This window comes from Haliotis cracherodii, unplaced genomic scaffold (assembly GCF_022045235.1).
Source record: "Haliotis cracherodii isolate W230 unplaced genomic scaffold, xgHalCrac1.p SCAF_14, whole genome shotgun sequence".
NCBI lineage: Eukaryota > Metazoa > Mollusca > Gastropoda > Lepetellida > Haliotidae > Haliotis > Haliotis cracherodii.
Window position 1 is genome coordinate 27,337,751 of NW_027266269.1, and position 26,643 is coordinate 27,364,393.

Here is a 26,643-nt window from a genome sequence, read left to right on the forward strand (position 1 = left end):
CATCGTATCCCGACTGCGTGGATCGATGCTCTTGCGTTCGATCACCGGTTTGGACCCGTGAAGATCCGGGGCAGAATAGTTCTCCAGCAACCCATGCTTGCCGTACAAAGGCGACTATGCTTGTCGTAAAAGGCGACTAACGGGATCGGGTGGGCAGTCTCGCTGACTTGGTTGATGCATGTCATCGATCCCAATTGCGTGGATCGATGCTCATAATATCAATCACTGGATTGTCTGGTCCAGATTCGATTATTTACAGACCGCCGTCATATAGCTGGAATATTGCTGAGTGCGGCGTAAAACAACCAACCAACCAACCAAACAAATCACCACTGGTTTGCCTGTTCATTTAAAGGATGAATGATATTGCTGACTGCAGCGTAAAACAGCACTGAATTATTGTGTGCATTTATAAGGCTCTATACATTTGTAAGGCTCCGTCGATTCTCCTTTCATATGCAGCCTGTCTTGCCTTCACTGGTAATATTGATTATATTGATATATCATTATTGATATTTATTACAGAAACACTGCCTGATTTGGTGTCCTGTTTGTCTTGCAGTGTTGAACAATGGCTCAAACCGCCCACAAAAGCCAAGAAGAAGGGAAATCGGCACCTGACGAAAGCCTACTTCTTCAACAACCTCCGCAAGATATCCTTCTTTGCCATGTTGATGCTCCTCAACTGCATCTTGTTTGCTGTGGGCTGCTGGAACTACCGGACATCCAACTGGTGCATCATTGTAGCCAGAGGATGCGGCCTCTGTCTCAACTTCGACTGCACCTTCATAGTTGTCCTCATGCTCCGGAAGTGTATTACCTGGCTGCGTGCGACGCCTGTTGGTAACCTGCTTCCGCTTGACCAGCATATCATGTTCCACAAGTTGACGGGCATCTTAATCATGCTGTTTACTATTCTTCATACTGGAATGCATATCGGGAACGCAAGTAAGTATGCTTTATTCGGTCATTATTCTCACGCTCGGTGCAGCATTTCGTGTTCTTTATGCTTAATTTGTACAATCATATCATTTAGGTCAACGGAGTAGCCCAGTGGTTAAAGCGTTCGCTTGTCACACCGAAGGTCCAGGTTCGATTCCCAACGTGGGCATAAAGGGTATAATATTCCTATTGCCGGTATCCTCCACCATGTTATTGCTGAAATATTGCTGAAATATTGCTGAAAGCTCACTCATATCCGCAAATATTCGTTATATCATTGTGTCATGTTTACAGGTGCTCAATCGGATATACTAGATTATTTACATTTCTTCTGCCACTGATGAAGATGTTGATGGGGTGTTCAAGGAGTCGACCCACTAGATCCTGCTGTAAAATGAGACAGTGGGTTAGTCACCGGTGCAATAAAAATTTAACATGCAAGGTTTCAACTGTGAAGTGATGCTTTTACATAACGCATGCAATACTGGGCGTTACCCGTGCAGTGAAACCTCACTTGAGGTCACGTGGAAGCCGCGTCATGTAAATGTCAACGATGATCAGTTCCACGTGTAATCAGATCCACCCAGAACAAATATAGCCGGAGTAAACGTTTCTCGGACTGTGAAATTGAGCACATGCCTGTGGAACACATTTTGTGTGATTCGAAGAAATGAACTTTGTATGTAATGTCCAAACGCTGACATTCATATATCAGTGAGTGAGTTTGAGTGTGCGTGTATAGTTTTCCCCCGCTTTTAGCAATATTCCAGCAATATCACGGCGGGGGACACCAGAAATGGGCTTCACACATTGTACCCATGTCGGGAATCGAACCCGGTTCTTCGGCGTGACGAGCGAACGCTTAAACCACAGGGCTACCCGACCGCCCCTCATTCATATATCAGGGTTTTGGTTAGGGTTAGGGTAATCGTTAGGGTTAGGGTTAGGGAATGCTTTCTTTAGGCAATTTATGCCGCACTGTTAGGGTTAAGTTTTAGGTTATGTTAGGTTAGGGTTAGAGTTAGGGTTAGGGTTAGGGTTAGGGAATGCTTTATTTTGGCAATTTATGCCACACTGTTAGGGTTAAGTTTTAGGTTATGTTATGTTAGGGTTAGGGTTAGGGAACGCTTTCTGCAGGCAATTCATGCCGGACCTTCAAAACTCCCCGAATAAAATCCCCGTCGTGGTAATTATTTACCAGTAAAACTTTTTCCATGGAAAAAAAATCATCTAGTGAAAATAGTACAAAGGTACTCTTTCACTACGTGAACAAACTCTTTGACATAAACACGCTACGCCCTGGTTTTCATTGTCGTACACGTTTCCATTTTTTTTGAAGCCATGGTAGCTGATACTCAGTTGAACCTGACAGAGTCTGTCTTTATCTTTGTTGCAGTCATGGTGGCCGAGAGTCAGTTCAACTTGACAGTGTCTGTCTTTATGTTTGTTGCAGTCATGGTGGCCGAGAGTCAGTATAACCTGACAGTGTCTGTCTTTATCTTTCTGGCAGTCATGGTTGCAGAGAGTCAGTTCAACCTGACAGTGCCTGTCTTTATCTTTCTGGCAGTCATGGTTGCAGAGAGTCAGTACAACCTGACAGTGTCTGTCTTTATGTTTGTTGCAGTCATGGTTGCAGAGAGTCAGTTCAACCTGACAGTGTCTGTCTTTATCTTTGTTGCAGTCATAGTTGCAGAGAGTCAGTACAACCTGACAGTGCCTGTCTTTATGTTTGCTGCAGTCATGGTGGCTGAAAGTCAGTTCAAATTGACAGTGTCTGTCTTTATGCTTGTTGCAGTCATGGTTGCCGAGAGTCAGTTCAACCTGACAGTGTCTGTCTTTATGTTTGTTGCAGTCATGGTGGCTGAGAGTCAGTACAACCTGACAGTGTCTGTCTTTATGTTTGTTGCAGTCATGGTTGCCGAGAGTCAGTACAACCTGACAGTGCCTGTCTTTATGTTTGTTGCAGTCATGGTGGCCGAGAGTCAGTACAACCTGACAGTGCCTGCCTTCATCTTCACCACACAAGCGGACATCGGTTGGGTGGCCGGCTTCGCTCCTCTCTCTGGTGTTCTGCTCGTCGTCATCTTCGTCATCATGTTCATCTGCTCCATGCCCTTCGTCAGGAGGAGTGGCTATTTTGAGGTACATAAAAATACTGTGTTTCTACTTTGAGTAAATGTGATATGTAAACGTGTACCCTCTGACTGAATGCTTGACTAGTATGTTTTGGCCAGCATTATACTTTCTTACGGGCATAACAATATCTGCCTATGTATTGGCTCCTAATTTCTGGACACAAATGTTCTATGCGATTCCCAGGTGTTCTTCTGGGCACATTTTCTAAGCCGCTATTCCCAGGAGAAAACACATGTTCTCTGCTACTATTCCCAGGTGTTCTACTCGACACACATGTTCTATGCTACTATCCGTAGGTCTTCTACTTGACACACATGTCCAATGCTACTATTCCCCACTGTTCTACTGGATACATGTTCAATGCTACTACTCCCCATTGTCCTACTGGACACATGTTCAATGCTACTATTCCCCACTGTTCTACTGGACACATGTTCAATGCTACTATTCCCCACTGTTCTACTGGACACATGTGCTATGCTATTAGTCCACATTGTCCTACTGGACACATGTTCTATGCTACTATTCCCCACTGTTCTACTGGACACATCTTCAATGCTACTATTCCCCACTGTTCTACTGGACACATGTTCAATGCTACTATTCCCCATTGTTCTACTGGACACATGTTCAATGCTACTATTCCCCATTGTTCTACTGGACACATCTTCAGTACTACTACTCCCCATTGTCCTACTGGACACATGTTCAATGCTACTATTCCCCATTGTCCTACTGGACACATGTTCAATGCTACTATTCCCCACTGTTCTACGGGACACATGTTCAATGCTACTATTCCCCATTGTCCTACTGGACACATCTTCAGTACCACTACTCCCCATTGTCCTACTGGACACATGTTCAATGCTACTATTCCCCACTGTTCTACTGGACACATGTTCAATGCTACTATTCCCCATTGTTCTACTGGACACATGTTCAATGCTCTATTCCCCATTGTTCTACTGGACACATCTTCAGTACTACTACTCCCCATTGTCCTACTGGACACATGTTCAATGCTACTATTCCCCATTGTCCTACTGGACACATGTTCAATGCTACTATTCCCCACTGTTCTACTGGACACATGTTCAATGCTACTATTCCCCATTGTCCTACTGGACACATCTTCAGTACCACTACTCCCCATTGTTCTACTGGACACATGTTCAATGCTACTATTCCCCATTGTTCTACTGGACACATCTTCAGTACTACTACTCCCCATTGTCCTACTGGACACATGTTCAATGCTACTATTCCCCACTGTCCTACTGGACACATGTTCAATACTACTATTCCCCATTGTCCTACTGGACACATGTTCAATGCTATTATTCCCCATTGTCCTACTGGACACATGTTCAATACTACTATTCCCCATTGTCCTACTGGACACATGTTCAATGCTACTATTCCCCATTGTCCTACTGGACAATTGTTCAATGCTACTATTCCCCATTGTTCTACTGGACACATGTCCAATGCTACTATTCCCCATTGTTCTACTGGACACATGCTCTATGCTACTATTCCCCACTGTTCCACTGGACACATGCTCTATGCTACTATTCCCCATTGCTCTACTGGACACATGCTCTATGCTACTATTCCCCACTGTTCTACAGGACACATGCTCTATGCTACTATTCGCAGGTGTTCTACTGGACACATGTTCAATGCTACTATTCCCCATTGTCCTACTGGACACATGTTCAATGCTACCACTCCCCATTGTCCTACTGGACACATGTTCAATGCTACTATTCCCCACTGTTCTACTGGACACATGCTCTATGCTACTATTCGCAGGTGTTCTACTGGACACACATGCTCTATGCTACTATTCGCAGGTGTTCTACTGGACACACATGCTGTATATTCCATTCTGGGTGCTGTTGATCCTGCATTGCCGATACTTCTGGATGTGGTTCATCGCTCCTGGTTTAATGTTTCTCTTGGAGAAGCTGTTCCGCTCCAAAATGATCAAGAGGGTGCGATACGGCAACAGCTTCATCCTGGAGGTCAACCTACTCCCCTCAGAGGTAGGTCATGTGTCTTATAGTTTCTATTCTCGATTACTACATGCATGTATCCAGGGCAGTTAGTTGTGATGTCCGACCTTCAAGTACTGGAGTCCATCAGTGGGTGAACATCACAGGGAATGTTTTTCAAGGGAGTGAAAATATATGGTTCATAAATATTATATATTAACGCGAAAATATATAAACCATTATATTTGCACTCCCTGTTAAAACCCATATCTCGCCAAAATGCCTACGACACTTGTCTTGGAGGGCGATAAGGTTAATGACTTTTCTGTAATAGTTAATTAAATGAAAGACGACAAAACCCTTTACTCAATCATAAGAAGCTCTCTGGAAAGCAGAGTCCGCTGGATGATTCCGACTATACCATAAGCGTGTGTTTATCAGTCATTATCAAATGGGGCGGCACGGGTGGCCCAGTCGTGTAAGGCGCCGAGATTCGATGTGCAGAGTTGCACGCCAGAAACTTATGATTGTGGGCTGGAATCCCGGTTCGCCCCGATTATGTTTCTAGGTTTGTCAGCACCATACCCGTGCTCGTGGGTTTTCACCGAAGTGGTAAACGTCTGAGATCTGCATCACTTGGGTCTTTCCTCCCACATTAAGCTGACACGCCGTGATATAACTGGAATACTGTTAAAAGCATCGTTAAATCCAACTCACTCACTCACTCATTATCAAATAGTGATGATACCAGGTGTTCGCGAAAAGGCGAGCATATCCTGCCACCTTGGTACCACCCGTCACAAACAAACGCACAGGCAACTTAATTGTTTACCTGAAAAAAACATGCATATTTATATGCATCAGATCTACAAATGTCATCCATTTTTTTAAAGCTTTACTACAGTTCTTTGATCAAACAACTGATGTAGTAATGCTTACATATAATGGTTATGTTATTTGAGGCCTTGTCAATGAGAACAACTACAAAATTTTATCTTGGGGAACCAGGACTGTAGATGACAGAATGAATTTATTCTAACTTCCGTACAAAAACATAACTGGAATTAAGTGTTTTTGCACACACAAATATCATATTTACAAATGTACAATACGTTATACCCCTTTTTCCTATATAATAATGTGCTCTCTCCCAAGTGTATCTCCTTCTTACTAGAACAATGTATTATTTCCCTACTGTATTCCCCTTGTTCCTGGAACAATGTGTTATCTCCCTTCTGTATCTCCTTGTTACTAGAACAATGTGTTATCTCCCTTCTGTATCTCCTTGTTACTAGAACAATGTGTTATCTCCCTACTGTATCCCCCTTGTTCCTGGAACAATATGTTATCCCCCTACTGTATCTCCTTGTTACTAGAACAATGTGTTATCTCCCTTCTGTATCTCCTTGTTACTAGAACAATGTGTTATCTCCCTTCTGTATCTCCTTGTTACTAGAACAATATGTTATCTCCCTACTGTATCTCCTTGTTACTAGAACAATGTGTTATTTCCCTACTTTATTCCCCTTGTTACTAGAACAATATGTTATCTCCCTACTTTATTCCCCTTGTTACTAGAACAATGTCTTATCTCCCTACTGTATCTCCTTGTTACTAGAAAAATGTGTTATCTCCCTACTGTATCTCCTTGTTACTAGAAACATGAGTTATCTCCCTACTGTATTCCCTTTGTTACTAGAAAAATGAGTTATCTCCCTACTGTATTCCCCTTGTTACTAGAACAATGTGTTATCTCCCTACTGTATCTCCTTGTTACTAGAAAAATGTGTTATCTCCCTACTGTATCTCCTTGTTACTAGAAAAATGAGTTATCTCCCTACTGTATTCCCTTTGTTACTAGAAAAATGAGTTATCTCCCTACTGTATTCCCCTTGTTACTAGAACAATGTGATATCTCCCTACTGTATTCCCCTTGTTCCTAGAACAATGTGTTATCTCCCTGCTGTATTTCCCTTGTTACTAGAACAATGTGATATCTCCCTACTGTATTCCCCTTGTTCCTAGAACAATGTGTTATCTCCCTTCTGTATCTCCTTGTTCCGAGAACAATATGTTATCTCCCTACTGTATTCCCTTTGTTCCTAGAACAATGTGTTATCTCCCTACTGTATTCCCCTTGTTCTGAGAACAATGTGATATCTCCCTGCTGTATCTCCTTGTTACTAGAACAATGTGTTATCTCCCTACTGTATCTCCTTGTTCCTAGAACAATGTGTTATCTCCCTACTGTATTCCCCTTGTTCCTAGAACAATGTGTTATCTCCCTACTGTATTCCCCTTGTTCTGAGAACAATGTGATATCTCCCTAATGTATCTCCTTGTTCCTGGAACAATATGTTATCTCCCTCCTGTATTCCCCTTGTTACTAGAACAATGTGTTATCTCCCTACAGTATTCCCCTTGTTCCGAGAACAATGTGATATCTCCCTAATGTATCTTCTTGTTCCGAGAACAATATGTTATCTCCCTACTGTATCTCCTTGTTCCTGGAACAATGTAATATCTCCCTACTGTATTTCCCTTGTTCCGAGAACAATGTGATATCTCCCTACTGTATTCCCCTTGTTCCGAGAACAATGTGATATCTCCCTACTGTATCTTCTTGTTACTAGAACAATGTGTTATCTCCCTACTGTATTCCCCTTGTTCCGAGAACAATGTGATATCTCCCTAATGTATCTCCTTGTTCCTGGAACAATGTGTTATCTCCCCACTGTATCTCCTTGTTCCTGGAACAATGTGATATCTCCCTACTGTATTCCCCTTGTTCCGAGAACAATGTGATATCTCCCTACTGTATTCCCCTTGTTCCGAGAACAATGTGATATCTCCCTACTGTAACTCCTTGTTACAAGAACAATGTGTTATATCCCTACTTATTCCCCTTGTTCCCACCAGGTTACACACCTTGTTATATCCAAGCCGCCGAACATGCGGTTCCAGCCAGGGGACTATCTCTTCATCCAGATTCCTGACATCGCTAGCTCAGAATGGCATCCATTCACCATCAGCAGTGCCCCGGAGTTGGAAGGTACGGGACTTAAATTAATCAGTTGTCAACAAGGCAACACGGTTGAATCCCGTTGTCTCGAACTCGGATGTATCGAATTCCCTGCTGTGTCGAACTCACAGTCCGGTTCGGGCTAGGTCGGTAATAAACGTCGAGATGGCTGTGTCGAACTTCGGACAAGTCAATCTATTTCTTCGGTCCCCAGGAGTACGAGACAACGCCGTTCGACTGTAATACTTATCTCAAGTTAGCTCGATTTAACATAATGTAGCTCTATGCACCAGTGGCACGCCCCACAAAGCTATATTAGCGACTGCCGTAGTGATGTGAGGAGAAATGGGGTTTAACGTCGCGTCCAAGATAAATTGCACTTATATAGCGACGTGCACGCACGTGTATGTGTGTGTGTGTGTGGCCGCTTGTTCTAGTCCGGACTGATGCAGATTTATAGTGCTAGCACACTGAGATACCATGCCGCAGTTTAACATGAATACCCCACTAAGACACAGTATGAAGCTGGTTGGCTTACTCTGTACACTCAAGACACTGATTATTACTATTTACAAACTGTAAAGGATGATGATACATAGAATCTAACCCTAGTTTACTGTATTCGAACTGACCGCATCCGTGGTCTAGTGGTAGAGCGGAAGGTCGGGGGTTCGATCCCCAGCCGCTTCATACAAAAAGACGTTAAAAGATGGTACTTGTTACCCTGTCTGGCGCTATATATAATTTAAAATCAATCAATATTCAAATTGTAAACTTGTTGAAAGAATCAAGATGGTATTTGGTGTCTTAGTAGGTTATGTACGTTAAAACTGCTGCGTGGTATGTCAGTGGACACAATTAAGACAACTTAAGACCGCCTCCGTGGGCTAGTGGTAGAGTGTCCTCCCGGAGAGCGGAAAGTCCGGGGTTCGATCCCCGACCGCGTCATACCAAAAGACGTTAAAAGATGGTACTTGTTGTTACCCTGTCTGGCGCTCGGCATTAAGGGGCTAAAACAAGGACTGGTCGGCTCGGAGTCAGTATACTGTGTCTGAGTCGGGTATTCATGTTAAACTGCGGCATGGTATCTCAGTGAGCTAGCTCTATAAATCGGCATCAGTCCGGACTAGTACAAGCAGCCACACAAACACACACACGTACATGCACGTCGCTATATAAGTGCAATAATCTTGGACGCGACGTTAAACCCAATTTCACCTCACCTGTATTCGAACTGTTCCTGAACTGTTTCGAACACTTGGGCTTATGAAGGAGTAACGTTAAAGGGACTGTGTTGGCCAAGTCTTATTATCACTATATGATCAAGATGAGTGTTCCTCTCACACGTGGGGCGGTCGGGTAGCCTAGTGGTTAAAGCGTTCGCTCGTCACGCCGAAGACCCGGGTTCGATTCCCGACATGGGTACAATGTGTGAAGCCCATTTGTGGTGTCCCTCGCCGTGATATTGCTGGAATATTGCTAAACGCGGCGTAAAACCATACTCACTCACTCACTCACTCCTCTCACACGTTGAATGCTGTCTTTACACTGACGTGCACTACACTTGTTTCTCACAGATCGCCTGTGGCTGCACGTGCGGTCAGCGGGACATTGGACAAAGAAGCTCTATGAATATTTCAACACTTACGAGGCCAAGAAAACAACTCAACCAAAGGCACATGTCAATAAAGGTAAATACACAGTCGGGGGCACGGGTAGCCCAGTCGTCGAGATTCGCTGTGCAGAGTTGCGTCCCTTGGGCACGCCAGAAACCTATGATTGTGGGTTCGTTATATCTAAGGAACTGACCGAAGTCCCGACCATTTGTTGTATAAATGTTGTATATATGCTTATAACGAACTATGGTTATTACGAACTTCAATTAGTGGTCCCTTCGAGTTCGTTATAACCGTAGTATACAGTATATGTGGTCAAATCACGGAGTAACGCTTACTATTTTTATCAAATCACTCATGAACGGTCAAACCGCTGACTCACACTGCAAATACAGTCGGACACTGGTGTCTCGAACCTAGCGGGAGCCTTTTGTTACTTCGGAATAGGGGGCACGGGTGGCCCAGTCGTCTAAGGCGCCGCGATTCGCTGTGCAGAGTTGCGTCCCTTGGGCACGCCAGAAACCTATGATTGTGGGTTCGAATCCCGGTTCGCCCCGATTATGTCAGCACCATACCCGTGCGCGTGGGTTTCACCGAAGAGGTAAACGTCTTAGACATGCATCACTTCGGGCTTTCCTCCCACATTAAGCAGACACGCCGTGATATAACTGGAATACTGTTAAAAGCGGCGTTAAACCCAACTCACTCACTCACTACTTCGGAATATCCAGACATTCGCGACAGAGAGGTATGGACCGTCAGCCAGCCAGATCAAACACCAGATTGTGTAATATTGATTCACAGCAGTACGAAAAGTTTAGAATACAACAGGTGTATGCGATGACTAATTGAAACTTATTTCGCAGGGAATAATCAATAAATAGTGTAACAAATGTAGATGTGCACATGTATTACGTGACAGATTGGCAACAGCGGAGTGAGATGCACGCGGTCTTGATATTTTTACAAACTTGTATAATTTTTACCGAAACCAGTCAGGGACAGATATTAGTTTGCACTTAATACCCATTGTTTCTTTGGAAGAAACTCGTTGTTTGTTTGTTGTTTAACGCCGCACTCAGCAATATTCCAGCTATATGACGGCGGTCTGTAAATATTCGAGTCACCAGACCAGACAGTCCTGTGATCGACATCACGAGAATCGATCCACGCAATTGGGATATGATGACATGCGTCAACCAAGTCAGCGAGCCTGACCACTCGATCCCGTTAGACGCTCTAACGATTTATTCTACCCCGGATCTTCACCATGCTTGTCGTAAGAGGCCACTAACGGTATCGGGTGGTCAGGCTCGCTGACTTGGTTCATACATGTCATCGTTCCTAATTGCGTGGATCGTTGCTCGTGACGCCAGTCACTGAATTGTCTGGTCCATACTCGATTATTTACGTAGTTCAGATGCATATTACTGAATGCGGCGTTAACCAACAAACAAACGTACGAACTAGTGGTCAAATTATATGTATTTATATTGTGAGGCATTCGAGAACTAAGATTAGTTTCGAGATATCGGTACATTCGAGATAACAGTTCTCGAGATAACAGAATCCGATGTATGTCCAAATCACTGCGTTACACGGTGTATATGGTCAAATCAGTGATTTAACACTGTATAAATGCCCACATAACAGAATAAAACAGTTACTGTTTATATGGTCAAATCATTTAATAACACTATATATATTATCAAACCGCAATCGTTACTTCAGGTTATCCTCTGTTATCAAATTCATATTTAATTTTACTTTCTCGGGTTTATTTTTTCAGCGTTTGACAAGGCGACATCTGACGCCCATCGCAACGTAGACACTACCGTCAGCATCCGGTCCGTCCAACTCATTACAGATTTCGCCAAGTCAAGAAAATTTAAAAAATCTTATAAGGTATATTGATGAAAACGTCAAAATCCAGCATTAAAGATGGGAGATTTAATTCCCAGAAACCTACACATACAATATACGCTCATCGTTGGCGGCTTTCGGGGCGCCTCGTTCAATCCTTTCGGGGCGGTGGGGTAGCCTAGTGGTTAAAGCGTCCGCTCGTCACGCCGAAGACCCGGGTTCGATTCCCCACATGGGTACCATGTGTGAAGCCCATTTTCCGGTGTCCCCCTGCCGTGATATTGCTGGAATATTGCTAAACGCGGCGTAAAACCATACTCACTCACTCACACAATGCTTTCGCTTGGGTCATGGCTGAACACAACCCTGACACTGGTCTGTCCATTCTTTATAACAATTTTGGTGGATGTGCTTTGATGTCCATGTTATCAGCGGGGGCACGGATGGCCCAGTCGTCTAAGGCCCAGAGATTCGCTGTGCAGAGTTGCGTCCCTTGGGCACGCCAGAAACCTATGATTGTGAGTTCGAATCCTGGTTCTCTCCAATTATGTTTCTTGGTTTGTCAGCACCATACCCGTGCTCGTGGGTTTCACCGAAGTGGTAAACGTCTGAGACCTGCATCACTTCGGGCTTTCCTCCAAAATAAACTGACACGCCGTGATATGACTGGAATACTGTTAAAAGCGACGTTAAACCCAAGCCACTCACCGCAATATCCATATCAAGATTTAAATACAGGAGACAAAACTCTTTTCATCATCATAGTAATTGTACATTTCTCGTGATTATGGAAAGGGTTTCGTCGCTTGTAGTGAGTGAGTGAGTTTGGTTTTACGCCGCTTTTAGCAATATTCCAGCAATATCACGGAGGGGCACACCAGAAAAGGGCTTCACACATTGTACCCATGTCGGGAATCGAACCCGGGTCTTCGGCGTGACGAGCGAACGTTTTAACCATCAGGCTAAAAATAAGTTCGTTATATCGGTGAGTTTGTTATAAGCGTGTTCGTTATAACCGTAGTTTACTGTATATAATTAATTATATTGACTTTTGCTTTTTATCCAGTCACGAAAATCTACCTACAAAAGAAAGGCTGAGACACATAAAGTTGTTAACGTGCAGGTGAGTTTTACTCCTTGTCTTTGGGGCCGACCATTTCATTTTCTTGTAGGGAATGGCGGAGGGGGCGGGTGGGAGGAAGGGGGGTGGGGGGGGGGGGGGGGGTCGTGTTACTGAAAATGCTTGAATAAATATTTATGCTTATAAGTATTGTAACAACAAGAGGGTATCTGGCCAAAAAGATACACAGTTGAAAGATTTTATATAAGTACTTAGTCCCATAGTTTTAATCAAAAGAACATGTAGTTTTCAATCGGTAGTATATAGATGTTCCGTTCATTTAGAACGATTATTACTTTGTTGATTGAGAGTATGGGCAACACTATCGTGTTTTCTGAGGGGGTACTGGTTTTTGTGTGGAATAGTGGACAAGAGCGGGTGGTGGGGGAACAGTGTTGTCGAAGATGTTTGGGAAAGCGAGGGTGCAGGGAATATTTTTCGAGTGGTGGTTGTGCGATCGAGGTAGTACGGTGGATGTGTACTGCGTGAGTGAATTAGAGCATGGTCTTAACGAAGCACACACATGTATTTATGGATTTTACTTATTCTTACAGTATCTCGCCTATTGGCAATCGCATATTCCTCATTCCAGTGCTATATAGACGGACCGTACGGTACTTCCTCACGAGAGATTTTTGAAACCGAGCACGCTGTTCTGATTGGCTCCGGTATCGGCGTGACTCCCTACGCCTCCATCCTACAGAGCATCATGTACAGGTTCAAGGCCTACAAGAGATGCTGCCCCAGCTGTACCCACTCCTGGTATGATGAAGTACCGCCACACGTCATGAACCTCAAGAAGGTCAGTACAAGCATGGCGTGGTTGGAGTTTGGTGATTGTAGTAAGCGCCGCAGTAACGAGGGATTCAAGAGGGCTTGGTAATTAGGGGAAGTCTTTGACAAACAACATCCAGATTAGAAGAGGTTCATTCTTCACCCACAGGCTTGTCATATGGCACAATTTGTTTCTGGATCCATATAATTCTAATCCAGGCAGATCGCCTCCATTGGGTAGTTGATAGAACGTTTGCCCAGATAGCAGGTCGGTGGTTAGATCGCCTGGCTTCGTCATACAAGACTTTAAAATATGTACTCTGCCTGACATTCATCATTAAGGAGTAAAATCCTGGTTAGAATTGATCTTCAGCAACCCATGTTTATCGTCAGAGGCGACTAACGGGATCGGGTGGTCAGGCTCGCTGACTTAGTAGATGAATGTCATCGTGTCCTCATTGTATCATTCACGTTATTGTCTGGTCCAGACTCGATTATTTACAAACCGCCGTCATACAGCTGGAATATTGCTGAGTGCGGCGTTAAACAACAAACAAATAAACAGTCCTTGCTTGTGCTTTCAATCATCTGTTTTGATCAACAGCTGAACTTTGATGTCCTCTCATCTCACTAAACTATAAATTGACGTTTAATTTCCTTTCCTTCAAGGTCGACTTCATCTGGATCAACCGTGACCAGAAGTCCTTCGAGTGGTTCGTCAGCCTTCTCACTCAGTTGGAAATGGAACAGGCTATGGAAGGTGGGCTGGGCAACATGATCGAGATGCACATGTATATGACTGCAGCACTTAACAAGACGGACCTGAAAGGAATCGGCTTACAGATGGCCCTTGACCTCATCCATAAGAAACAAGACAAAGACCTGTTGACGGGGCTGAAAACACGGACACAGCCAGGGAGACCCAACTTCAGAAAGGTAGAGAGATGCAGTATGACTTACCTGCATACGTTAGTAGCCAGTGGAGTTCAAATATTTAACAAAATATGTACGCTCATTTATATGGGACCCGCTATACTGGGTCATGCTTTCCTAAATAAAAAAATCTTGTTTTTTCTGCAACCAAACTCATCAACATGAGCTTCAGGTATGTCGATGATCTGATATCGTTCAATAACCATCAAATTACCTTCCACTGATTTACGGGCGGTCGGGTAGCCTAGTGGTTAAAGCGTTCGCTCGTCACGCCAAAGACCCGGTTCGATTCTCTACATGGGTACCATGTGTGAAGCCCTTTTGTGGTGTCCCCTGCCGTGATATTGCTAGAATATTCCTAAAAGCGCTGTAAAACCTCACTCACTCCCCTGATTTACCCACCTGAACAATAAATAAAGGAGACCAGAGAGACCGCCTCATCTGTTTCATATTTAGATCTATGCATACAGTTTCAGAGCGTCAAAACACTCTCCACAATACCGTATGACCAGAACGATGACTTCAAGTTTCCAATCGTCAACTTCCCTTTATGTCGAGCAATATTCCAGCAGCTTCTTTCGAGGTGCAATCGAGCATTCTCGTTCCTCATAGATATCAAACAGAGTCATGTATATGAGAAGTTGTTTGATCAGGGTTACAACATTCAAGGCTATCAAACCTTTGTTGGAAGTCATGTTGATCATGGGGACATTTCTAAATTTGACGAATCAGTGACCGAAATGCAATTACATGTTTAACTGATACCATTTGTTTCCGGGTTTTTTTCTCAGGTGAACAATTGACTTGTCTTTGCATGTGTTTGTGATGGTTTCGACCATTGGGGCAGGATAGTCATTGATTACCATTCATAACCATATGCTCACGATATAGTTGGAATCTTACAATCAACTCTGCTTTTGGGAGCAGTTTCTTATGGATAGGATAGGGTTTTCTCTCACATAAATACAAACGTTATTTGGGGCGGTCGGGTAGCCTAGTGGTTAAAGCATTCGCTCGTCACGCCGAAGACTCGGGTTCGATTCCCGACATGGGTACAATGTATGAAGCCCATTTCTGGTGTCCCCCGCCGTGATATTGCTGGAATATTGCTAAAAGCGGCGTTAAACCATACTCACTCACTCACTCACTCACTCACTCACTCACAAACGTTATTATAGCAATTTGTTAAAGAAAAGCATACCTTTTTTCAGCTCTTCGCCAAGATCGCAGCTGAGAAGAAGGGGAATGTGAAGGTGTTCTTCTGCGGCAACCCGATGCTGGGGAAGTCCATTAAACAACATTGTGAGGCGTTCGGATTCAGCTTCTGTAAGGAGAACTTCTAGGCCCGCACCCTCGGACTCGGGTCTCATAGTGCTTGTCCTCGTATACATACTTCCAAACTCTTGCGACATCCTAACCTCATTTTAAGGGAATCTGCTGTGGTATACCTTTGCTTTACGCTGCTGGAACACTCTTCTAGCCTCATCACGGATGAGGACATTATAAATGAGCTGCAGAAACTGTAACCTTGATCCGCCGTAGCTGAAGTCGTGACGAACCAACGTTTTATCGCCTTTTTGCAGGCTGTCTTCCAGTCCCATGGCATCTGCTTGTTTTAGAGGATAAGGTTAGATTTGGGGTTTTCGGTGCATTGTTAAAAGTTATAGCATGTCATGTCCGAGTCAATGGCGTGTAAGTGTATTTCCGTTAGGAATAAATGTTGTAGGCGTTTGTTGTTTAACGCCGCATTCAGGAATATTCCAGCTATATGACGGCGGTCTGTAAATAATCGAGTCTGGACCAGACAATTCAGTGATTGACATGAGCATTGGGATACGATGACACGCATTAATTAAGTCAGCGAGCCTGACCACCCGATCCCGTTAGTCGCCTCTTACGACAAGCATAGTCGCATTTTTCGGCAAACATGAGTTGCTGAGGACCTATTCTAACAGGATTGTCTGGTCCAGACTCGATTATTTACAGACCGCCGTCATATGGCTGTACTATTGCTGAGTGCGGCGTTAAACAACAAACAAACAATCTGGCCATCAAAATATATAGACACGACATCCGGATCTACCATTGATGACATCACATGGTTGGGGTAGTGTTTGTTCTATCGTCTGTTATTACATGTTTCAATTCTTAATTTTCCAGTGTTGTTAGGTAGCCTTTATATATACCGTATTCAACGTAATAAGCGCCGAGGGCGCTCTCAAAATTAGAAATAGGGGGCGCTTATTACAATATTATTTTGAGTTGAAAGATCGTAAATTTCGTGGTTTATGCTAACAGCCTGAAGTGTTTACATACGACAGATATATTTTTCCAGAATTTAATTGCCCATGATTAAGGGTGCATATAACACACGAGTGCGTATCAAACGCGAAAAAAGAAGTCTTGTGTACATTGATCAATCGGAAGGGGTGCTGATTGGCATTGTTCACTAGCCAATATATTATTAGAGCGGGGCGCTTATTACGTCGAATACGGTATACATGGTTGCATGGTGCTGTGTGTATGTTCGTTGCATCAAGTCAAGGATAAGGGTGATCTCCCCTTAGTCTGTATATAAAGTCGAGCGTCTTATTTCAACGTTATTCGTGTGCAATATGTGATATGCAATTATTATTTATTACGAACTGTGAGACCCCATTAGGCCAGACTCACATATTTCATAAACCACGCTTCCTGCTTGTTGTGAAGGTTGGCTTCATTTACAAAAGTCCTTTACCTTTGATTCATTTATCCGGATAAAGGTGAGCCCGGTGGTATTATTGGGATCGGCATGTCTGGATAACTAGGGTTTCATTGTTTTCAACTCTTACCAGGTTTTGGAGTCTACAGAGACTTATGTTCGGCGAAATATTTGTTTTAGACAAATATATTTTTTGTGAAAACTGCACCCTGTCTCGGGGTGAGAACAGGGTCCGCGCGCGGGTTGCGTTGCGCCACCCGTGCACCAAGCGTGAAACACGTGCTCCCAGCTAGAAACACGTGCACCAAGCGTGAAACACGTGCTCCCAGCTGGAAACACGTGCACCTAGCTAGAAACACGTGTTCAAGAATTCCTCCTTAGAGTTCACAAGCTGCAGAGATATTCTCGGTGAACTCTTTTGTGTTGGCATATAGAAATGAGATTGTGGGGAAGGGGCTATTTCATTTTGTTTCTATGAAACCTGACCATGCATTATTTCTCATCTCGCAACCAAACCTTCCAACGTTGTCATAATGAATCATGACGTTATATATAATTATCCTGCTTTATATGTGAGTGGAACGCTCAAGGTGAAGGTCGCTTTGAACAGTATTTTGATCCACCATGGCGGAGAAGGGAAGGCAAGCAGTGACGGAAATCTTGTTGCAATCTTTGCAAGTCAATCTCCACAAGACTAAGGGAGGCAACTCTCCATCCATAGTTGCACTGTCTGACAATTACCGTACTTTTTTATACAAGAAAATCCATATTTTCATATATATTTTATATTTGCATATGTACATACAAAATGACTGATAAAATTTTGATAACGTCACACATTTCTGTTTTATTTTTTCTATCTGTCACAAATCTCACCCTAATGGACAAAATACGTCTCGCTTTCAGAGATACAATACAACGCCAGCGTTGATACTTAATTGATTTGTTTGTTGGTCTTCCGTTTCAGCCAAATCGGTAGTCGTTTTACGTTTTCTCCCAAATCGATAATAAATCGATAATAAAACGATTATTAAGACATATTTTGTGACTGTTGTCGGCATGGTAACACGAAGTACGAACAGGGTGAGAAAGTGACGTCACATTGAACACCATGACGTAAAGATGTCTGTACTTCTGCCATGACATTGAAGAACGCTTGATTCTGATTGGTTAAAAGGTTTTCTTCTTGCTACGGAAACCGCCTAGCGTCAAGTAGAGTAAATACGGTAGTTTGATATCGGATGTTTGGGCGACGATATGATGTTCTAGGCCATAAGCCTGACTGCTTCGATGATGAGATTATAAGACCTTTCGAAGGCATATCTTTTGCATGCAAATGAAATGTTTATGAAACTGAGAGGGGCATGTCTGATGGCGAACAGATGGGAAGTAACAGGCAATTTGGTCATTGCAACAACTGAAAGTAAAATATAACATCATAAACATGTGTTTGAAGAAACTGTATTCATGACATCATGTTGTTCCCAAACCTTTTTTGGTCGATATTCACTGCCATCTGCGTCAACCACCCCTGTAAGGATTTGGCAGGAGGGGGATTTGAAAGTCAATAAGAAAAAAATCCTCCCTCTGAAAGGCCACAAAAACAATGTCCCGACATCACTGAAGTCACAGCTGATCAAACTTGATGAAATTCATTTCAGAACACGCACAACTGAGAAAATCATACACGAACCTAAGGTGGCCCATGAGGGACATGGAGTCTGTTTTTCAATATTTTGATATTTCACTTACTGTTATCGTAACCTTTTGCAAGTTAACACGATTTGTCATACAAATAAGTGATAAATCACGTATAAAGAAGATATTGAATCGCTGAAAAGTGAAGCGAAAATGTCAAAAGCTAAAACGAAAATGTCAAAAGCTGAAACGAAAATGTCAAAAACAAAAGCGAAAATGTCAAAAACTAAAATGAAAACTATTTCCACCGCGGTGGGAATATTATCACAGCTACTTGAAAGTACATTTTCCATGTTTTCGGTTGTTTTTATACATGATTTATCACATATTTGTATGACAAATTGTGTTAATTTGCAAAATGTTACGATAAAAGTAAGTTAAATATCAAAATATTGAAAAACAGACTGCATGTCCCTTATGGGCCATCGTACGAACCACTATTTCTGGGCCACAAATGTCTCATTGCTTTCACACGCTGGCTCTAAACCCGCGAAATTTTGAAATTGACAGGTGAAATAATCACTAAAAAATTCCGTACATAAAGATATTTTTGACATTGACGAATTTATCTTCACGACTTACAAAAACTAAGTTTCGCGGAATGTATACGTATGACAACAAGATCTATATTCATACCAAATTGTTTGATAAGCATTACTTAGAAATTGACGGATGACAAAGTAGACACAATCTATGGATAACAACTTCTTTAATACTGTGAAGGCGACGTTTTGGTGTCGATCCTTATACCGTTGTCAAGCAGGACTGAATGAAGACTTACTTATATTGGAGATTTTACGTGCGCTTTCCGACTGCAACGTATTTCGCACACGGGCCCGGCGAAGACATTTAATGTGTTTCCGAAAAGGGGGAAAAGTTGTTTGGCAATCCAGTAGGAGAGTTTTAGTGGTTGCTTATATAGAATTTTGGAAATTTGGAGATTTGAAAAAATGCCAAGAGGGTTTGGGGGGCGAACTAAAGGAGCTGAGTATGGAAGTTTGTTAGTTTGATTATGTGGTTTGGCTTTGGTATTTTTTTTTTTTTTGGGGGGGGGGGGGGGGGGGGGGTTAAATGAATGAGGAACATTGTACAGAATATATAAAGTAGGTGGGGGATTCACAGTAGAGGATTAACAGTAACAGCAATTGCATACATGAGTGGGATAGCATGAGTAGGTAATGACAACAGAAGGATAATACTGCCACAACATGGACAGAGAACACAGAGGGGGAAGCCAATGGGACATGAAGCCAATTAAACAGGATAAGTTCACATACGTGTGGTGATTATTGCTTAATGAGTTCATAGTAGGCGGATGGGATGTAATAGCCTTGATCTCTATTGACTGATGACCATGTCTTGAATCGAACCCGGGTCTTCGGCGTGAAGGGCGAACGCCTTAACCACAAGGCTAACCGGCCGCCACTTCAGTATTAACGGAAATCAAGACAATCAATCATAACAAAACTAATTTACGATATCCATAGGGTGGCCCGGTCGACTTCGGCGCCCGATCCGCTGTGCAGAGTTGCATCCCTTGGGAACGCCAGAAGCCTATGATTGTGGGCTTGAATCCCGGTTCGCCCCGATTATGTTTCCCCGTGCTTGTGGGTTTCACCGAAGTTGTAAACGTCTGAGACCTGCATCACTTCGGGCTTATTACTCGATTATTTATAGACCGTCGTCATATATATGGGGGGGGGGGGGGGGGGGGGGGGTTGGTTGGTGGTTCAACTCCGCTCTCAGCAATAATCCAGCTATATGACGACGGTCTATAAATAATCGAGTCTGGATCAGACAATCCAGTGACCCACGCAATTGGGATCGATGTCCTGCATCTACCAAGTCAGCGAGACTGACCAACCGATCCCGATCCCGTTAGTCGCCTCTTACGAAGGTGTGTGTATGTGGTGTGCACTTTATATATATATATATATATATATATATATATATATATATATATATATATATATATATATATATATATATATACAAGATGCTTATTTTCATATATATCTAAACTTAAGGAGACAATTTACCATATAAGGAAGAGAATATATCATGGATGTCAACTACTTTATTATGAGGAACACAACGTTTCGGAGTATATGCTTACTCCTTCATCAGGTGAATCGATGCCATGAGGCAGAGAGCATATATATATATGTACATGTAAGGACAACAAAATTTATAAGATAACAAAAGGTGGAAAATAACAAAGGGTAGGTACTAACAAAGGAAGCCAACAGATGATTGGCGCTGATAGATAATTAGCAATAGACAATGGAAGCCAACACTTAAGTTATCATAGCTAAGTAATGGACACTGGGCAAACATGATATTATGGTTTTCGTTCTTCAGAATGTGTTCGGAAATAGCGGATTTCAGGTCTAGCTTGTTAACAGAGGTCCGATGTTCTTTTGAGTCCTGTGTTGAGGGGTTTAAGGGTTTCTCCAATGTACTGGTGGCCATAGTTGCAGGGTATCTGGTATATACATCCCCATGGGTTAGGACTTGCTTGTGCCTCTGCCATTAGCTTGTAGATGGGTCTTGATGATCTTGCCGCTAGAGAAGGTGACATCTATGTTGGCTTCGTTCTTGATGAGGCAGGAAACCTGATGAGTGACAGGGCCTTGGTAGGGTATGGTGATTCTGATGGGTGATGGAGCTGGTTTGGGCCTGGGGTCGGAGTTCTTGAGGGTCTTGCGGATGGTTTTGGAGACCTCTGTTAAGTGATGTAACTGGAATACTGTTAAAAGCGGCGTTAAACCCAACTCACTCTGAATTAGCGATGAAATGCCCGGGCTGAAATACCCGGGCCATGTTTTAACAGTCAGTCGTATTGTCTGAGTCGTAAGGGGGATATTAGCAAAATAAGAACAGAAATCAATATAAGTTGATAGTGACATAAGATCAACAACAGGTCAAGATGTTTCAACTAAAGGCTGAACAAGAACACCATCATGCTATTAGAAATTTTCTTTTGAAAAACCGAATCCAAACGATTCGCAGTGTTGTTTGATAGTCTTGGACAACAGCGGACTTCCACAGAAGAATACCTTCACGTGCCCCTTGTTTTGTTTGGCAATCTCTGCGAAAAGCTGAAAAACAATTCAAAATTACATGCAGATTATATTAATATTAAATGTCTCTCCCAATAAATAGAGTGAGTGAGTAAGTTGGGTTTAACGCCGCTTATAACAGTATTCCAGTATTCCAGTTATATCGCGGCATGTCAGCTTAAAGTGGGAGGAAAGCCCGAAGTGATGCAGGTCTTAGACGTTTACCACTTCGGTGAAACCCACGAGCACAGGTATGGTGCTGACAAACCTAGAAACTTAATTGGGGCGAATCGGGATTCGAACCCAATAAATAGAGAAAATAGTTCAAAGCTGAATGGATATAAGTTGAAAGTAACCGTATTTGATCGGTGTCCATGACAGAAAATGATTAAAACACCAGAAAAGAATGGGAACTTGATTTCCTGAACAGATTTGTAAAAAAAACAATTATCTGTTGTTGTTTATGCTCAAGAATATGGCAGGCCTCGTTGTTAAAGGTGTTTCTGGATGGGACAGTTTCTAGAAGGCTGGCTGTACCTATGTAGGAGCGACAAGGGGGCAAATCGAGCTGACTTGTGTTTAATCTACTTGCCAAATGCCGTTTGGAAACAGTCCTGTCACCTTCAAATACTATTCTGAATGCAAGAACGGAGACAGGCCTTCTTAGGACAGCCTTCTGCATTTTGTGAGAGCACTAACATTAATTGCATTGTTTTGCCTTATTTAAATCCTAAAATGGTTGTTTAATCTAATGTATTGATTTATTGGTCTCATGTAGTAATTTTCTGGTTTCTCAATCTAATTTTATGCCTATAGATTTCTGGGACAATCCCTGCTTTTCAATTTGGTGAGTGAGTAAGTATAGTTTTACGCCGCTTTTAGCAATATCCCAGCAATATCACGGCGGGGGACACCAGAAATGGGCTTCACACTTTGTAACCAAGTGCCATAAGTACCCATGTCGGGAATCGAACCCGGGTCTTCGGCGTGACGAGCGAAAGCTAGGCTTCCCGACCGCCCGTAAATCAATGGAAGGGAATTGGCGATTTGAACGATATCAGATCATCGACATACCTGAAGCTCATGGTTGGTTGCAGAAAAAACACGATGTTTTTATTTATGAAAGCATGACCCTGTATAGTGGGTACCACGTGGCAGGTGGGGATATACTGTCGCCAAAATATAAATGAGCGTACATATTTTGTTAAATATTTGAACTCCACTGGCTACTAACGTATGCAGGTAAGTCATATTGCATCTCTCTACCTTTCCGAAGTCGGGTCTCCCTGGGTGTGTCCGTGTTTTCAGCCCCGTCAACAGGTCTTTGTCTTGTTTCTTATGGATGAGGTCAAGGGCCATCTGTAAGCTGATTCCTTTCAGGTCCGTCTTGTTAAGTGCTGCAGTCATATACATGTGCATCTCGAGAAAGTTGCCCAGCCCGCCTTCCATAGCCTGTTCCATTTCCAACTGAGTGAGAAGGCTGACGAACCACTCGAACGACTCCTGGTCACGGTTGATCCAGATGAAGTCGACCTGTCAGAAAAGAAAATATAAGTCAAAAGTCTTACGAAGTGAGAGAAAACTGTTCATTTAAACCAGGGACTGAAATCATGAGCAGTGTCTGGTCCTTTAAGGTCACGATGTTGACATCCAAATGAGACCCGTGAAGATCCTGATTAGAACTGATCTTCAGCAACCCATGCTTATCGTAAGAGGCGACTAACGGGATCGGGTGGTCAGGCTCGCTGACTTAGTAGATGAATGTCATCGTGTCCAAGTGACGAGGTTCGATGCTCATTGTATCATTCACGTGATTGTCTGGTCCAGACTCGATTTTTTACACACCGCCGTCATACAGCTGGAATATTGCTGAGGGCAGCGTTAAACAACACACAAACAAAAACATCCAACAGAGACACAGACCTTGACCGTGCGTTGGCCCCTCGAGAAGCCTGTTGGTGAAGAATGAACGTCTTCTGACCTGGATGTTGTTTGTCAAAGACTTTCCCTAATTACCAAGCCCTCTTGAATCCCTCGTTACTGCGGTGCTAACTACTATCATCAAACTCCAACCACGCCATGCTGGTACTGACCTTCTTGAGGTTCATGACGTGTGGCGGTACTTCATCATACCAGGAGTGGGTACAGCTGGGGCAGCATCTCTTGTAGGCCTTGAACCTGTACATGATGCTCTGTAGGATGGAGGCGTAGGGAGTCACGCCGATACCGGAGCCAATCAGAACAGCGTGCTCGGTTTCAAATATTGCCCTTGAGCAAGTGCCATAAGGCCCGTCGATGTAACACTGCAAGGGATGGACGTATAAGTGTGTAATGTTTTCTTTAGCGACCATTTTCGTTGTATTTTGTTGGTCGCCAGCTGTAGAGAGACCACAACTAATGTCCCTCGATCAACATACATAACTGGTCATACCGGTAAAGCTGGAGCCATAATTGCTATTTATCAATATTTAATAATTTGTTTCTATGGAATTGTTTTTATCCATGAATATCAGGCATATTTACGCGTAATCCATCTCATACAACGACACCCAGCGTCTCCTCAGCTATATATCTTCGTATACCAAACTCGCATGTCTGCAAGTTGGGCACTCCTGTGTGTGTCTCTGAGCACGCCTGTATGTGTCTCTAAGCACGCCTGTATGTGTCTCTACGCACGCCTGTATTTGTCTCTAAGCACCCATGTCTGTGTCTCTAAGCACGCCTGTATTCATATAAGCACGTCTGTATGTGCCTCTAAACACGCATGCATCTGTCTCGAAGCACGTCTGTATCTGTCTCTAAACAAGCCTGTATGTGTCCCTAAGCAAGCCTGTATGTCTAAAAGCACGTATGTATGTGCCTCTAAACACGCATGCATCTGTCTCTAAGCATGTTTGTATCTGTCTCTAAGCACGCCTGTATGACATTGTGTTTCTACGCACTCCTGAATGTGTCTCTAAGCACGCCTGCATGTGTCACTAAGCTCGCCTGAATGTGTCTCTTAGCACGCCTGTATGTGTCTCTAAGAGCAGCCATGTCTGTGTCTCTAAGCACGCTTGTATATGCCTCTAAGCACAACTGTATGTGTCCCTAGCACGTCTCTATGTGTCTCTGAGCACGAGTGTATGTGTCATAAGTACGTCTGTATCTGTCTCTTAGCACGTTAATGTGGCTCTAAGCACGCCTCTATGTGTCTCTGAGCACGAGTGTATATGTCGCTAAACTCGCCTGTTTGTGTCTCTAAGCACAACTCTATGTGTCTATAAGCATGCATGTATGTGCCTCTAAGCACGCCAGTATGTGTCTCTAGGCACGCCTGTCTGTGTCTCTAAGCACGCCTCTATGTGCCTCTAAGCACGCCTGCATGTGTCACTAAGCTCGCCTGTATTTGTGTCTCTAAGCACGCCTGTCTGTGTCTCTAAACACGCATGTCTGTTTCTCTAAACACGCCTGTATATGTCTCTAAGCACGCCTGTATGACATTGTGTCTCTAAACACTCTTGAATGTGCCTCTAAACCCGCATGCATGTGTCACTAAGCACGCCTGTATTTTAGTCTCTAAGCACGCCTATGTGTGTCTCTAAGTACCCCTGTTTATGTCTCTAAGCACACGCCTGCATGTGTTTCTAAGCACGCATGTATTTGTCTCGAAGCACGCCTGTATTTGCCTCTAAGCACGCCTGTATGTGTCCCTAAGCACGCCTGTATGTCTAAAAGCACGTCTGTATGTGCCTCTAAACACGCATGCATCTGTCTCTACGCACGTCTGCATCTGTCTCTAAGCACGCCTGTATGACATTATGTCTCTAAGCACTCCTGGATGTGCCCCTAAGCACGCCTGCATGTGTCACTAAGCACGCCTTTATTTGTGACTCTAAGCACGCCCGAATGTGTCTCTAAGAGCACCCCTGTCTGTGTCTCTCAGCACGCTTGTATGTGCCTCTAAGCACAACTGTATGTGTCCCTAGCACGCTTGTATGTGTCTCTAAACACGCCTCGTGTGTATTTTTGCATATGTGTATCTGTGCTCACGTGCCTACCTACCTGCACCTGCATTTCCTTGTGTACTTTCCGAGGTAAAAGGTATGACGCACTCCTTGACTGAAAACAGAAGAGAAAGTAAACGCTGAATGTGGCCATTTCAACTTATCTAAAACGCTAGTTAGAAAGCACATGTATATCCCTGATGGGTTTTTAGACGGTTTTATCCTATTTCGAAATATTGAATTCTGAGTCCTCCACTGAAGGCTGTACACCCACCTCCATTATGTTTCTAGGTTTCCCTTCTGTGGCTGTGGGGGGACTTTTTCCACACGTAGGTTTCATGTCGACAATAATTGATTTGTAACTCTGTAACCTGACTGGGCTTCCAGCAAACCCTGCAACATTGGGCGGCGGAATGACATCGCAATATACCAAAGCTGAGTATATATGTTACAACAGAATGGAACACTGAACATTCTTACATGATACAGATACAGAAGCGAAACACATACATGTTATAATGGGATCATATTACAAGATAAACAAGCAAAACATATACATGTAATAAAGGGATCACAATTCAAGATATACCAGCAAAACATATACATGTAATAAAGGGATCACAATTCAAGATATACAAGCAAAACATATACATGTAATAAAGGGATCACAATTCAAGATATACAAGCAAAACACACACATGTAATAAAGGGATCACAATTCAAGATATACAAGCAAAACACATGCATGTAATAATGGGATCATATTACAAGATAAACAAGTAAAACATAT

General features: G+C 43.1%; 2 protein-coding genes across 2 annotated transcripts in view; one reads left to right on the plus strand and one right to left on the minus strand.

Annotated features, from left to right (window-relative positions):
- Window positions 1–17,914, plus strand: part of LOC139461152 (NADPH oxidase 5-like) — a 38,597-nt gene extending 20,683 nt beyond the window's left edge. The window contains exons 6-15 of the mRNA XM_071242711.1: window positions 563–948; window positions 2,909–3,084; window positions 4,938–5,129; window positions 7,998–8,130; window positions 9,678–9,791; window positions 11,506–11,621; window positions 12,646–12,702; window positions 13,292–13,501; window positions 14,143–14,409; window positions 15,618–17,914. Coding sequence (XP_071098812.1) covers window positions 563–948; window positions 2,909–3,084; window positions 4,938–5,129; window positions 7,998–8,130; window positions 9,678–9,791; window positions 11,506–11,621; window positions 12,646–12,702; window positions 13,292–13,501; window positions 14,143–14,409; window positions 15,618–15,749 — 1,783 coding nt within the window. The 3' untranslated portion in view covers window positions 15,750–17,914. The remainder of the gene's footprint in view (window positions 1–562; window positions 949–2,908; window positions 3,085–4,937; window positions 5,130–7,997; window positions 8,131–9,677; window positions 9,792–11,505; window positions 11,622–12,645; window positions 12,703–13,291; window positions 13,502–14,142; window positions 14,410–15,617) is intronic.
- Window positions 17,915–21,339: 3,425 nt separating this feature from the next.
- The window catches only part of LOC139460661 (NADPH oxidase 5-like), a 32,353-nt gene continuing 27,049 nt past the window's right edge, over window positions 21,340–26,643 (minus strand). The window contains exons 10-14 of the mRNA XM_071242133.1: window positions 26,128–26,246; window positions 25,912–25,968; window positions 23,961–24,170; window positions 23,134–23,400; window positions 21,340–21,906 (exon numbers count right to left, since the gene is read on the minus strand). Of these exons, the coding sequence (XP_071098234.1) occupies window positions 21,775–21,906; window positions 23,134–23,400; window positions 23,961–24,170; window positions 25,912–25,968; window positions 26,128–26,246 (785 nt within the window). The 3' untranslated portion in view covers window positions 21,340–21,774. The remainder of the gene's footprint in view (window positions 21,907–23,133; window positions 23,401–23,960; window positions 24,171–25,911; window positions 25,969–26,127; window positions 26,247–26,643) is intronic.